We start from the raw sequence: 16,087 nt of genomic DNA, 5'->3' as shown, positions 1-16,087 counted from the left end.
AAGCTATTTCGTCATACTGTGGTTTCACCCCATGTGTCATTTGTACCAATTGTAGATATTGTCCATAACAAGTCTTCATGTTTACATTCTTGCCAGTGGTGCTGATGCTTTTTTTTTTATCACAACCACTTGTTTCCTTCCTTATCTTGTTCTATGCCCAACAGCTTATATTTTGTGTTGGTAACGAAGCAGCGTAAAATTTGCACATCAATAATAGGGGTGGAGGTAAAAACAACAAGCTATTCCGATGAAGTAAACTCAAATACATGCTTTCAACGTAACAACAAAGTAAACAATGAGAATCATATGTCAAAAAATAGTTTTGATTTCAGCCGCTAGAGGCTGGTGAATTTGCAGCGCTGTCCGCGGGAAATTATGTTCGGCCAGCTTTTAAAATAAGCCCTACAAAATAAGCCCGACTTTTCCCATTTTTTATTTTATTTTTTTTCAAAAACTTAGCTATTCCCCCCGTAATACGTGGTGTAGATTTGTAAAACGACTGTCTGTTGGAGAAGACTAGAAAGTAAAGTTCCATTATTGTTCTTCGGCTTAAACTGAATCAGGATCGAAATTTTTCGCCATACATTTGACTTGCGATACAACTTCATGTACGTATTGTAGTACGACTGCATTCAGATTGCCTTACTTTAAGCAAAGGTTCATATGGCATCCCTTAAGGCAAACAATGGGAGCTTCAGCATTTACGATAGATTCCAATCAATTTGAAGCCATATCTGATTTCAGCAAGCGGATTCGGTTCACGTCCATTTTAATCAACATTGAAGCGGTCATCGGCCAGATATGCTTCTTCAAATTATCTTGTCACTTATAAAAGACAGAAGTAAAAACCAGGAAGAAAATGGTTACCAAGGTTTACTTCTCATGGCATTGTTTTTTCTTTTCTTACTCATAGCGCATATTCCGCGACGACATAGATTAGGAGCTGCAGCTAACAGCTGTACTGGTGGCCTTCGAGATGTTAAATATTTCCTAAATCCTGAAAATTGCCGGGATACAAAGTCACAAATCTTATCACTGACGAAAGTTCCTTGCATACCTAGGAACTCACTATATGATGCCCATTGATGACGCACGAGTGAAAAACGTATTTTACGTCGAATGAGTGCCGTGTTCACCAATGCTCTGGGCGCAAAGCTCACAGGCAGCCGTTTCCAAGCACAATACATAGTCACATGTGCAACATACCAGGGGATTTATTTGAAGTAACTAGCTGTGAAAAAATTTAACGCTGTTATGCCCGGTTCATACGGTGATACATCTCTTTAAAAAATTTGCAAAGCTCCACTAGTTTACTTACGGTAATGCACTCCAAATTGTATCCACTGTCAAGGGTGGCGACATTCAGTTTTGTAATGCTCCCGTACTTTCTATACTTGTTTGACTTTAACCTCCAGAAAAATACAACCGATGCCAAATAGTACCCTTAAAATGCTTTATCAACTGGCAAAAAGCATGGATTACTTAAGTTTATGTTTGAAGTCGACCGCAACCGATTTAAAGGGATCGTTTCCATAATTGTCGTAAAAAATTGTGGTAATGTGATCCAGCAGATCTTCATCTGCATGCGTTGCTATAATACGATCAAGAGCTCTTCGAAAATCTACAGAGATCTTTGGCTTTAAGGTAGGTTAATCCAAACAATCGTCTTACCGGCAGTATTTCTCCCAGTCGAATTGTATTTGCAACGATGATACTCCAAGGATTTAACAAATCGTTGTTGTACAATACGCACCTACGAAAACATATTATAATGACAATCGTTTTGGTCACTTAACGTAAAAGTTTACCCACTCTCTGCAGTTTTTACTGTAGTGATCAGCCAAATCCTCACGACCACTCTTTGCATGTAAATTTAGTTCTGTGGGCGCCGGTCCAGAAGAATAGTGTTAGAAACAACTCTTTTGGCAGCGAGGATTTTGAAATGGCGCGGAAAGTGGAGCAAACTGCGAACTTCATAACCATTAGGCGCTCGTTTGCCATTCAAGACCTGCCTACACTTGGATTTAGAAATTTTTAATATTACGTTACTTGGATCCTGTTCGGTTTTGAAAATCGTTGCAACCATTGTGTGAAGATAATTGCTACGGGTCAGGATCATGTCCTTAAGATGAATGTTTTCGATTCTTCAGAAGAAACTGAAAATCTTCATTAGGAATTCTTTGAACGAAATGACTTACGTCTTGTGGATTTAGCATGTTGATCAGACCACAGGAAATCATTTGCTCTATACTTTGGTGATCTCTGCAGCATTTTCTTATGGGATGGGTGGAACGAATAACTTTTTTGCCCATTTTTCGGATTTGCTTCTGCAATGCCTTTTTTGCCAGAAAAGAAATTTATTGATTCTTTAATTTACCCCATAAATTTTTCTCACCTCATCACTGAGAGGAAAAGATGACCATGTTTCATGAATTGTTTACAGCATAGTTATTACTGCCTTGAAATAACCAACAAGAGAAATTTAAGTTCCACTCTACGTAATGAAAATGGCCTTTGGCATCTTCCACACTTCACCCCTAGAAGAACAATGAACACATATAAGGCAGATGATCAATGTTTATGAGATATAGTTGTACATTTGCCTGTCCATCACTTCATACTGCATGCATGTTCGGGATGAATCACAGACGAACAAGTTGTGTGCTAAAACTTGCATGGGAACTTGCTACTGCATTTGCTGAGGAACCTCAGTCAGGATGCAGATCTTTGCCCTTTGATGTTTATCTATTAGAATGATTTAAGTCGTACCACTAAGATAAGTACACTGAGTGCAACACATCACTTTTTTGGACACTTGCATTCTAGTCAGATAAGGATTCAAGCATTCCATACTGCATCGGCTGTACAAAAGAATCATAGTTGTACAGGTTTTGTTCTGCAATTACAATGCAGCACCTAGCATAATAAAATTAAGAATTCAGGAATTGAAAGAAAAAATTTTTTGTGCTACAACATGCCTGCAAGATGCTCTCACTGAAGATCACTCACTCACTCAGGAGAAAAACGAAAGAAAAGCGGAAGTATATCATATATCGAACCCAATCTTATACGCATATGCCCTGGTAAACTAACGTTCAAAAATTCCTTTGTGGAATATTCATGGTGCCAACAGAGTGTACGGTAAATACGAACAAACACTTTTCTACTAGACTTGATAAGCCCTGGGAATGTGGCATAGGCCATGGTTGTCAAAAGCGGAAATTTAGAAAGCTGGATCATTGAAGTATTATGGCCCACTAGACGCAATGGGCTGCATACAGAGCCACTTATACAGGTATACGAATGCCAAAAATAAATAATGACAAACCTAGATTGGCTCCAACTTACTTTCCCTTCACAACTAGAATAGCACCAAGCCAATACATGAACGCATTAGTGCCAAAATCGGCCGCAAGGTGATATGGAGTATTCTTGCATGTCATTAAGGGTGCGTGGTGCCACGCCCTAATTCGTGAGTGCTACATAATAATTGAAAATTTTAAACATTTACTTAAGTGTTTTGTTTTATAATTACCTTGGATATTCTTTATCACTATTTTCTTGAAACGGCTCATTTATTACATTGTGCAATAGTTTCACTGAATTTAAATGAGAGTTAGTTTAAGACGGAAAATGCCCGCTTGTGTTATCAACATGGTTTGGGGTCGTCATTCACGGTATATAATAGTTGCGTGAACATCCTAATGTAGCGGCACTTGAAACGACTGGGTATGGTACCCTCCCTATGATGGGGACTAGTACGAGAGTCTGTAAGCAATTACAACTCGAAACGTCAAGCATTGGTATGGGATTGGCCCCCCATTCCAATGCAAAACTGAATAGAGATGTAAGAGCTATCAGATGGAGATCATATAGTACAGCAATATGATCTCCATCCGGGCAGGTCTAGATACTAGTATGTCAATCAAGTGCTTAGCGCAACCTTTTTGCCTATTTTCCCTAAAACTGAAATCATAACTGGCCAACCGAAACTGATATCTCTGCCGAATATTAGGCATATTTATTTAAGCGATGAAAAAAAATGTCGCCATACCCTGCTATTCAATCATGAAACAGGAAAGATAAATAGATTTTAACCACGACAACAATAACAATACCAATGCCCTAACGCAATAAATCAATGCAACTTCATGCTACGCAATTGAATATATAAAGTCACAGTAAATTTACAAATACGCATGATATAGTTCTTACTAATACGTCTTAATGCATTATTGTGTTTAGAAATTACAACGTTGTATGAACATAAATTTAAATCGCTTCATCCGCTTTATGTGATAAAGAATAAAAACAGGTGGATTCCGTAACGACATTATGGCTGTATTCAACATCTCATTTAGAAACAACATACGTATGCAACGACCAGTTATAGATAAATACGTACATGGCAGGGTAATAACTCATTTTGGAACGAGGACAGCAAATAATAAAACAAGACCTAACCATCCCGTCATCAAGCTTGATGGACAGCACAATTTTTACAATTAATAATACTTTGGTCGCTCAGGGTAATAGCTGAGAGTGGCGTACGTTGTTGTGTAATAAGCTGGAGCCTCGGTGTAGTACCTGGGAGCGGCGTAAGTGGTAGCGTAGTACTCTGGCGTTTTTGCGGTGTAGTAAAGCGGGGCAGCATAAGTTGTGGTGTAGTAGCTATAGGTTCCACGTAGTACGAAGGGGCAACTGCTGTGTAGTAACTTGGAGCTTCAGCGTAGTAAGACGGCGCAGCTGCGGTGTAGTATGTTGGAGTGGCGTACATTGTTATATAATAGCTTGGTGCGGCGTAGTATTTCGGGGCCTCCGAGTGGTAAGTAGGAGCCGCATATGTTGTGGTGTAGTACTCGGGCGCCTTTGTACTGTAGCAAGTGGGGGCTCCATACGTCGTACGGCGCAGCCCTTGAAGTCTGATATTAAGAACTACCATAGTTAGAAGCCGGTGAACCCATTGGCACACCTATGCTCGATCCAGCGATAAGTGTACAGTAAGTAGTAGTGCAATGCCATAGATACCTATAGTCGTGGAAGAAAGACATAATTTATTGCTAACATGCCATAGAACTTTGAAACATTGCAAACAAATGTACAGAATTAAGTTTGAAAATTTCATTCCAACATTTCATTTAAGGAAATCATTCACTGAACCCTTGCATTACATCAACATCAATTTCTATTCTAATTAAACGTTATACTTTACCCATTGTTGCACGACGAACTGAAGCTGCTGAAGATAAAAACTCGACTGATTGTAGTTGGCTCTGCTGTACCATTTTATACGATTTGATGTCACCCTGATGTTGCTCGCCATCCCCAGCGGGTGTACCATTACAGTATGACGTAACCATCAATATTATTACCCTTTCCTTTTTTTTCGCCCCACACAGCATGAAGTTGAATGTCAGACAAGGGCATTTCTATGCTCCTGAATTCTGAATGAAAATAGATGAAAACACTTCTTGGCAACAAAATTTAAAAGGAGAGGTAACGTAAACCTGAAGGTCAATGGCTTTTGGAACATTTCAGCATAATCGGAGGAAATGCCAATTTCACCCTTATTGATCTACCCATAAGCAGTGACCTCGAATACATCAATGTCCTCGAGCAATTCAATTTAAAAAAAAAAAAGAAAAAAAAATCCGCTATTCCGATCAGTAGTTCACACACTTGCACGGTGCACACTAGTGTAGATAGATCTCTCCGGGTGTTTTGTGTAGTGTTTCACGCCTTCTCAATCAAGCTCACACCACGAAAGCCTCATATAAGCACCGGGTTTTGCCTTCGCACGGGTGTATAGTCTAGTTAGCATAAGATAGATTAGAAAAAAACGATGATTAGGGCACAATCATCGTCACACGGGTTACTTTTGCACCACACTGCCTCCTTGCAATGCACTCCGTATATTTCCCACATTTTCCTTTTGCAATTTGCACACCAACTGGCAATCAAACCTCTTAGCACAATATGCCAACACACTACTAACATTAACAACCCAACAACTTCCCTAACCTGTTCACCATTAACGATAAATTTTTTTTCAGGACCTATCTGTCAAAAACTGTTTGTCATTCGTGTACTTGATATGTGCTAGCGTTAAGCAGACAGGTGTTGTTATTTGATTAATCAAAAGCGATTCTTTGTTCTTTTTTTTATTTCGTTCTCAATGAATTAGGAGGGCAATCTCTGGGCGTCAACGTGGACCGCGGGACACCGAGGATCGGCGACACCAAAAACAGGTATCAGTGATACGTTAAAGTGTACTAACTGTGTTTTTTTGTCTTTTATGTATCTAGATTGGCCGGCCAAAGGATCGAAAAGGCCCAACGAGAATCGTCGTGGGAGCTACAAGATCGCCGTGGGATCGTCGCCATAAAAGGTATCATTGATAAATTAAAGTGTACTAACTGTGTTTTTTTGTCTTTTATGTATCTAGATTGGCCGGCCAAAGGACCGAAAAGGCCCAACGAGGATCGTCGTGGGAGCTACAAGATCGCCGTGGGATCGTCGCCATAAAAGGTATCATTGATAAATTAAAGTGTACTAAATGTGTTTTTTTGTCTTTTATGTATCTAGATTGGCCGGCCAAAGGACCGAAAAGGCCCAACGAGAATCGTCGTGGGAGCTACAAGATCGCCGTGGGATCGTCGCCATAAAAGGTATCATTGATAAATTAAAGTGTACTAACTGTGTTTTTTTGTCTTTTATGTATCTAGATTGGCCGGCCAAAGGACCGAAAAGGCCCAACGAGGATCGTCGTGGGAGTTACAAGATCGCCGTGGGATCGTCGCCATAAAAGGTATCATTGATAAATTAAAGTGTACTAACTGTGTTTTTTTGTCTTTTATGTATCTAGATTGGCCGGCCAAAGGACCGAAAAGGCCCAACGAGAATCGTCGTGGGAGCTACAAGATCGCCGTGGGATCGTCGCCATAAAAGGTATCATTGATAAATTAAACTGTACTAACTGTGTTTTTTTGTCTTTTATGTATCTAGATTGGCCGGCCAAAGGACCGAAAAGGCCCAACGAGGATCGTCGTGGGAGCTACAAGATCGCCGTGGGATCGTCGCCATAAAAGGTATCATTGATAAATTAAAGTGTACTAACTGTGTTTTTTTGTCTTTTATGTATCTAGATTGGCCGGCCAAAGGACCGAAAAGGCCCAACGAGGATCGTCGTGGGAGCTACAAGATCGCCGTGGGATCGTCGCCATAAAAGGTATCATTGATAAATTAAAGTGTACTAACTGTGTTTTTTTGTCTTTTATGTATCTAGATTGGCCGGCCAAAGGACCGAAAAGGCCCAACGAGAATCGTCGTGGGAGCTACAAGATCGCCGTGGGATCGTCGCCATAAAAGGTATCATTGATAAATTAAAGTGTACTAAATGTGTTTTTTTGTCTTTTATGTATCTAGATTGGCCGGCCAAAGGACCGAAAAGGCCCAACGAGAATCGTCGTGGGAGCTACAAGATCGCCGTGGGATCGTCGCCATAAAAGGTATCATTGATAAATTAAAGTGTACTAACTGTGTTTTTTTGTCTTTTATGTATCTAGATTGGCCGGCAAAAGGACCGAAAAGGCCCAACGAGGATCGTCGTGGGAGCTACAAGATCGCCGTGGGATCGTCGCCATAAAAGGTATCATTGATAAATTAAAGTGCACTAACTGTGTTTTTTTGTCTTTTATGTATCTAGATTGGCCGGCAAAAGGACCGAAAAGGCCCAACGAGGATCGTCGTGGGAGCTACAAGATCGCCGTGGGATCGTCGCCATAAAAGGTATCATTGATAAATTAAAGTGCACTAACTGTGTTTTTTTGTCTTTTATGTATCTAGATTGGCCGGCCAAAGGACCGAAAAGGCCCAACGAGGATCGTCGTGGGAGCTACAAGATCGCCGTGGGATCGTCGCCATAAAAGGTATCATTGATAAATTAAAGTGTACTAACTGTGTTTTTTTGTCTTTTATGTATCTAGATTGGCCGGCCAAAGGACCGAAAAGGCCCAACGAGGATCGTCATGGGAGCTACAAGATCGCCGTGGGATCGTCGCCATAAAAGGTATCATTGATAAATTAAAGTGTACTAACTGTGTTTTTTTGTCTTTTATGTATCTAGATTGGCCGGCCAAAGGACCGAAAAGGCCCAACGAGGATCGTCGTGGGAGCTACAAGATCGCCGTGGGATCGTCGCCATAAAAGGTATCATTGATAAATTAAAGTGTACTAACTGTGTTTTTTTGTCTTTTATGTATCTAGATTGGCCGGCCAAAGGACCGAAAAGGCCCAACGAGGATCGTCGTGGGAGCTACAAGGTCGCCGCCTCGAGAACCAGAGATTCACGCCCATTTGGATTAAGAAGAAAAGAAGATGGTACGGTTTAGTATGGCCGAATCGGCTTTTTTTTTTACTTTTTCCATTTGTTGTGATCTGTGTCATATCAACGTGTTCCTCATTCCTTTTTCCCTACCTTAGTTTCCCTTTAAGCATATTGGCTTTACGAGTATTTCACTATGCACTGAAATTGCAATTTGCACTTCCCTTTCGATCCACGGTTGTTAGTTGTAGCTGTAACGGTTCGGGTTTGCTTTAGTCCCTGCCTTAATCAATCTCACCCTTTTTTTCTTACTTGGTGTAGGTATACTAACGATTTTACTAACTTTTCAAATAGTTTACAAAACGAAAGAGAAAAAAAGCAAATCTCAATTTGTGTTTTGTCGGTGAAAAGCCAAGAAAATGCAAATCATTTGCAATAAAAGAAAGAAACTGTAAAAAAAAAAAAAAAAAACGTAGATCTGGGGTAGGGAGAAATCTAGCCAAAAAATTGCTGGTGGGCAACAACGGCCCACAACGTGTTGAGAGGAAATGATATGGCGGGCAAAAAATGGCCGCCATATGAAAAGAAAAAAACAGCGATGATGCAAAAAAAAGGCATCGCGGACAAGTCACCATCCGAAAAAAATTTAGTCATGTCATTTGAAGAAAGTAAAAGGTGATGTCGTAATGCTAAGATGCGGAAATACCAATTAAGTATACACTTACACACATTTAGAGACGGAACATCCAATCAACTTCAAATCCAATACACAATTCAGGAACACAAAAGACACGTTTGTATTCGCCTAAATTTCACAAATAGATGCCAGGATACATTTAAGGACGTACACACGTCAAACCACTGGATGACACTAAATGGGGGGCTAGCAGACAAATTTTAGTCGCTTGTTTTGAATTAGAAATACGCATGCGGGAAGCCATTTTGATTTTCTGTTTTTTACGGATAATTCAAAAAGTAGAAGCCTAATATAAAAATACACCCCATTTTCGTGATCAGCGATCAATTTCGAATCAGAATTATGTATTTTTAACGAAATCTCGAATTTGACGAAAATTGAAAAAGTTTTTATTTTTACGAAAATCATCAAAACGCGACATCTCTCAGAATTCGAAAAAAAATAAACAGGTAAGACTCAAAATTGAACGCCAATTCTAACTAACACGTTAGTTTGCCCGTAATCTATAAGGTTATTGAATTATGCGCACTCAAAATAGTTATAGAGCAATACAGCGCTATCATAGTTGTTATTGCGCATCTGCTTTTATACTTTAGATTATTCAAAAACCGTAAATTCTACATAAAAACTAAGTTTATTTTCGTGATCCCTGTTAAATTTTAATTGTATGTATTATTGCTTGCTGTTTGTTAAAAAAATTTTAAAAGAAAAAGTCGGGCTTAAAATTTTTTGCTTTTTCGCAGTTAAGGTCACCCGAGTGTGATAGCATCTAGCGGAGGCCTCGCAAACTACCAAGCAATTTTTATAAGACGGATAAGCTGGGCTTATTTTTTCGGGTTTAAATTTTTTTCCCAAAATTCAATCATCTAAAAGCGACACATTAAAAATATATAATTCCGATTCGAAATTGATCTCTAAACATGAAAATTGGTTTTTTTTTTTACATTAGGCTTAATAAAATGAAAAAAGCGAAGGGAATCAACTTGGGAACTTTGCATCAAACATCGGCAAACCTGACACTGAAATTGGTTGAATATCTCAGAATGTATTTAAACTTAAATACTGATTCCGGGAAAATTGTTCAATTTTTCATTAAGTCAGCTGTTTTTTAAATACACTGAACATTCGTGCTGCTAATAATAGCGCGCCAGTATGCGACAGCGTTATCCAGGATAAATATTCGACTTTGCTGTAGGTAAAAAATCATAGATAGCAGGCCGTGCTTTTATAAATACTTAATAGATGGCGTTTGTATATGCTGCAGACGACTAAACAATCCAAAATTACATTTGTTTTTCGTGTATATGAATCACCCATTGAAAACAGAAAAGGCTGTAAATACGAATCTTTATGATGATACGTCTGGTCGTAGTCATCATAGCTCGTATAGCAATAAATGTAGACAACCAATAACCAACCGAAACGATAATCAGCGATGGCTGCGTATTTATATACAGAGGAGAATAAACATATCCAAAACACTGGAAATCCAACTGGAGGAAGACAAGAAGAGAAGAGCTTGCCGCGACTTCATTTGCATGCGTTGCCCATTCGTATCTAGTTACAAGTGGGAAAAAGCCATCGGTTCCTCGGACGTTCTTAAGAGTCCATTACTTAGGCGGAACTTTCTATATCCAATTCAGTTTCCACATAATGGTGATCCGCTAGGGCTTAACGACTTGTCGGGCTCGACGTCGTTCTATCGTCGACTTTTTATTACTCCCTCTTTGGACGATGGTCAGTCGTTATTTCAATCTGAAAAGAGCTACTCATACGCCATTTAACATAAGACTGCGGTTGTTGTTACCTGCCCCTAGTATAATTACATGAATTGAGAAAAACGAGTTTCGTGTTTCCCCTTTTTTTTTTTTTTCTTGTTTAATCCACAGTGTTTTTGTTTTTTCGTTCTCCTCAAATATAAATAAAAAGTTACCCGTCGCGATGGCGAACACCTCAACGCAGGGGGAGATCAAGTCCGAGCCGAATGAGAAACAACAGAAGAGTGGCTGGTGGCCCAGCTTTAAAGCGTTAGGTCACGGCCTGTTGGCAGCGGTAGGTCTCCGTAAAGCAAAACAGTAAGCAATATATTTTAAGAGCAGAAAAAAAGAAAGAGACTACGTTATAAGAATTGCAAGAGCATTTGTCGAAGAGAGAGAGATTCAAACCAGTTTTCTGACCCTCCCCACAGTCCGCTTCATGAACAATATCCTGATTCCTGCCACCTCGGAGGAGAACCTGATCAACTAGCTGAACAATGCAAACATGTTTTGCTGTAAGTGATCTACATCCTTTTTCGCATTTCCTTGTCAATGCTATATCGTGCTTTCCAACTGTTTTGGGTCTGGCAAAGCGCATACCTGCCTACCCCATTCTTCACCCCAAATTCGTAATTCTATTCCGTCTTGATTTTTTAAATTATTATTTTTATTTTGCTATAATGTGTTGATGTACGGTGATGTATAGGGTTACCGGAGAAAAACTGGGGCTGACTGAAAAATATTCCGAAGAGGAACCCTCGCCATCCGAAGCGCAGGAACGGCTACACATTGAATGAATCCGCACATACCAACACAAATTTCTCGCCGAATTTCGTAACGAAAGCTGTCTATGCTGTTCGAAAACTGTTCGCAAAAGGAATACACCCAAATGAAAAAGACGTTTTGTTGATGGTATGGCAATTCCTAGTCATTCGTATGGCAAAAGCTTTGCAACAAGAAGGCCCAACCAAATTGTTATCATTACGTTTATTATTACTAGATTATTGTGTGAATGCAAAAGTTGTCTCGCCTTCCTTTCTCCGGAATGGAAGGGTGCGACTACATGCATAGGCGGATGCCAAATTTAAACCTATTGCGCGTCCGGCTACGTCAAGTTATACGACACAAGCAGTCCCGAACGGCGCTAATATGAATTCCGCGTATTAAAAAACTGAATAAAATTCGGCTTTTAGAAGAAATATGGAAATCACAATAAAAAAAGCTAAGAAACAACGATATGGCATAGTGCATATATTATTTCGCCTTCATGATGCGGATTTATAACGAAATGTAGACGGAATGGTGCGTGTGTGGTGCCTAGTGGTGGTTGGGTGTATAGCGTTAACAGCGCGGTTAACAGTGAGACTCGGATCGTAAATAATCAGCCGACTAGCCTTTATGGATCGTGAATGTTGACGGCGCCACTTCCGATGCCTTACGATTGACCTGGCCGGCATATAAAGCAAGCTATCCCGCGTCCACTTACGTCGACGTGTGTGTGTGTGTGTGTGCTAACTCGAGCGAGTTGCCCACATCGTCGTAAAAATATAGGGAAAAAAAAATTAAAAGAGAAATGATGGATTCTCGCCGTATAGGTCCGATGATGGAAGCCCGCAAGTTCCATGATTTCACCTCAAGGAAAAGATTAAAAAAATACATATATATATTTCAAAATACAACATACACAGGTAACACGTACATGTTCGAAAGCCCATAAATGATTTGAAAGGTGGCAAAAAAATGCGTAGCCTCTCGTGGTTGGTCGTCGTCATTGCGTATTTTTTCGACCTCGAACCCTTATTATTGTCATAACGTCGTACAGGTGATGCCGTGGCAAACTTGTTCTTGGATTTTCAAAGTTCTGTGGGACCCCCTTGAGGACATAAAAAAGTTAAAAGACGTTTAAAAGAGGGATGGAGAGCCACTACCGCTATGGTAGCAAAACTTTCTAAACTCTTTGGAGATCGTTTCTCTTCTTTCTGGAAAAAAAGGTCTTCTGATTTTTTTTCCTTTCTTTCTAGCAAAAAGATAGTAAAGGCACAAAGAAAGGGATGAATACATGACGAAAAAAAAAAAATGCCCTACAAATGGTCAGCAAGAAAAACCACGAACAGAAATACACACAAGAGAAAAACGAAACGCAACAAAATTCTGGAACACCGAGGAAGAGGTTGACAAAAGGCCGCTCGTTAGATGGATGCTTATCAACACACACGGAGATGTGAACCTTGTCACTACGGCTGTTTATCATTCCGGTGGTCCGCGTACGCACCGAGGCCTTCCTAAATGTCTACAAATGTGTCGAGAGTCCGGATGGATGGAAGGCAAAACGTATACACACAACAACAACAAAGGCAAAAAAAAAAATTATGATAATAAGAAAATAACGGGGCGAAAAGAAAAAAAGAACCCCCCCCCCCCTCCGAAAAAGAAGAGGGAAGAAGGTAGGCAACAAGTTACATAAGAAGAGCAAAAGAAGGCTGAAGAGGTTAGCCACGTGTAAATCGGCTTTAAAAGGGAGAAGAACATTTGTCTCTAAGAAGAAGAACCAAAGAAAAAAGGGGGGGGGGGATAGAAGGGGGCCTTTCTCTCCATGTGTGTATTGTATATACAACATCTTATATATGTATATGTGAGATATAAATGTATATTCCATTTGACCCTTTGGAGGTTCTATGTTTTGCTGATGCACGTATAGTTAGCGAGAAAAAGAAAGAGCTCCAGGATGACCTACAAAACATTCTGAATTTGTTTTCCTCCGTATGATGTAAGAGCGCATTCGTCGACGATAGCCAGTCGTTCTTAAGATGGACGTTAACAAGAGGGGGACGCTATGAAATTTTGCTAATCACGACATTGGTGTAGACGGAGCGAACTGAGGTTAAAACAAAGACGAACTGAAATGTGCATAAGATTCACAATGAAAACTAACTGTGGCGTCTTGTCAGATGCTAGTCGTTAAAATGACGACGAATGGGAAAGAAAAAAAAAGTGGTGAGGAAAGCACGAAAGGCGTGAGATCTCAGAATGAACTGACCCGAATCGCATAGATGCGCCATCAACGAGGATATGAGAAAACGATGGATGGCGAATGCAATAAAATCGTGATTACGCACACAGCCAAATCTCAATGCTGGAAAAAAAAAAAAGAAATTGAAAAAAGATTTACAAAAGGATTACGCGAAGTACCTGGAACCGGTAGGCGACGTGTCTGGAGAAAATCCGGCGTGTAAATCAAACTTATTGGTCGTCATCTTCCTATACGGCTGCTGTGGCCTTTCGGTGCACCTTGACGATTCAATCAAGCACGGCAAAACACGGAAGAGAGGGCAGGAGAAAGAAAGGCGTGTTGAAAAGGGTTGTACATTTATAGCGCATTCGCCGTAATGATAACAGTCTTTATATTAATGATCGGAAAGGATGAAGTTGATAGGCGACGAGGCCGCAAAAGTGTCTAGTTTTTTCTCCGTTGATTTGTATCCGTGCCTGTTTTCTCCATTCTCCCGTCCGACGATTCTTCTAAGTCCGTTCGACTTCCAATAAACATCACGCGCCGCGCCGGCGTGCAAATAAAAAATAGACACGCGAAACGGAAGAAGAAGCGGAGCCGAACGTGAGTCGACTACGTGTGGCGACAGCGGCGCAAAGCCGCGAATGAAAAGAAATGAACGTTAACATTAAAAAGAAAGGCGGGGTTAGCAGAGTAAGAACAGCCGTGGCAGGATTTTTTGGTCCCGTTCGTCGCGCCGGTTTTTCGGTCCCGTGTGATTAAACATGACATCAAACACACGTGGAAGCCATTGGCCGTGTCATCTCACGCTGTTAGCGTCGACAGATATTGCTCCATGATATATTACGAATGTTCTTCTTTCATCCTTTTTTTTTTTTTTTTCGCTGGCGGCTGAGAGATGCTTTGCTCGCAAGAATTCCTCAGAAAGAAAAACAACAAAGAGGAAGGAAATCGACATTCTTGCATGAAGCGAAGAGAGAACATCTCCATCTATTTCTCTTTGGCATGTGCTTATGTATGTTTCCTACCGTCTCGTTCTATACTGTGCCTAGTTAAACGTTGGCTTCGCACCGTGCTCTTTAGTTGTTGTTGTTGTTGTACAACAGTTGCGGCTGGTGGACATAATTCTTCCTTCCGTCTCGCTCGATTCTTTGATCTATGGTTTAATTATAAAGAAGGGATGCGCCTTCGTTGCGGGTGCAAGCGCAGAAGAAAAGAAAAAAAGGAGGCGCGTGCGCAAGTCCCTTCCCGAACGGTACCTTTTTTTCCAGGCTCCTGAAAATAGCTGGCCCTTTCAACTAAGAGAGACGGGGCCGTTCGTGACGATTTGTATCGCATATTTCCACGTCGCCGTCATCCCAAACTAAAGCTTTTTTTTTCCTTTTGCTTTGTGCGTGTATCCGCGCTTATTCGAAGAGGAACGCGCGCGCTCAATAGATTTATATCCTGCCGCTATAGCCTTCACATTGTGTAATAATCCAGCCGCACATCAATGATCAATTCGAACGATACAATACTTGTACGGCGGCAGTGGCGGCAGCCGGGATTTGCATCGCAGATTTTTTTTTTTTTGTTTTTGTTTTTATTTGAACAATTTCTTTTTCCAGATAATTAACATTTCATTCTGTCGTGTTATTATTGTGTTTTCTCATAAACAGCTATAGATCTTTTGGTTTCCTTGTTAAAAACTCTTCGTGATAATCAAGACTTTGCTCATCGCTCGACGTAGAGCCTCCTGTCATCCGGGCCGTTTGTTTTCTTCTTCCTTTTTTTTTTTTTTGCCTTCGTGAAAACAAATCGATGTCTTTCTAACTTGGCGCTGATGCAAACGTTTAAACGCCATCGGTCGTTTCCCACACGAAATAACAAGACTTTAGGAAGAAAAGCTGGGACGCGGCCACCTTTTCTTTTATTTATTCTCCGCTTTCGTCTTATTATCGAGCCTGCCTTTATTCATCGCAGATGATTAACTAGAATGTCTAGCCTACAGCTGATGAGAAAGAAGAAAGAAAGTTATGTAAAAGAGGCAGCGTCTTCTTTTTTTTTTATCGAGTAATAGGGCAATGCAACTTAGCTGTGGGTATGTCCCATTCGGATTCATACGGCCATTTATTTCCCATTTGTTGAATTGCTGATTGCAGGTTGTCTACCATGCTGCGCATTGTTGTTGAAACTCCGTTATACATCTAACTATATTTACGCCAGGCAATGAGGAAAAAAAAAGGTCGTGATTGTTCTCACCTGTCATCGCCGTTTAAGATATATATTCGAAAGTTGACCAATATACTGTGTGGGATCGT

The 16,087-nt window shown here is 40.4% G+C and overlaps 1 protein-coding gene and 1 long non-coding RNA gene across 2 annotated transcripts; one reads left to right on the top strand and one right to left on the bottom strand.

Moving 5' to 3' along the window:
* Positions 1 to 4,320: 4,320 nt before the first annotated feature.
* LOC130692450 (uncharacterized) lies at positions 4,321 to 5,247 on the bottom strand. The gene is made up of 2 exons (XR_009001412.1): positions 5,213 to 5,247; positions 4,321 to 5,028 (listed from the first exon to the last, which is right to left on the bottom strand). It is a non-coding gene; the product is annotated as an uncharacterized LOC130692450 (long non-coding RNA).
* A 5,515-nt stretch (positions 5,248 to 10,762) lies between these two features.
* On the top strand, positions 10,763 to 11,598 carry LOC130692443 (uncharacterized). The gene is made up of 3 exons (XM_057515556.2): positions 10,763 to 11,095; positions 11,209 to 11,292; positions 11,484 to 11,598. The coding sequence occupies exons 1-3, from the start codon at positions 10,962 to 10,964 to the stop codon at positions 11,572 to 11,574; spliced, it is 309 nt and encodes a 102-aa protein (XP_057371539.1). The 5' UTR covers positions 10,763 to 10,961; the 3' UTR covers positions 11,575 to 11,598.
* Positions 11,599 to 16,087: the final 4,489 nt, after the last annotated feature.

The sequence above is a fragment of the Daphnia carinata genome, chromosome 1 (genome assembly GCF_022539665.2).
Source record: "Daphnia carinata strain CSIRO-1 chromosome 1, CSIRO_AGI_Dcar_HiC_V3, whole genome shotgun sequence".
In the NCBI taxonomy this organism is placed as follows: Eukaryota; Metazoa; Arthropoda; class Branchiopoda; order Diplostraca; family Daphniidae; genus Daphnia; species Daphnia carinata.
This window is presented reverse-complemented; position numbering and strand designations above follow the sequence as displayed.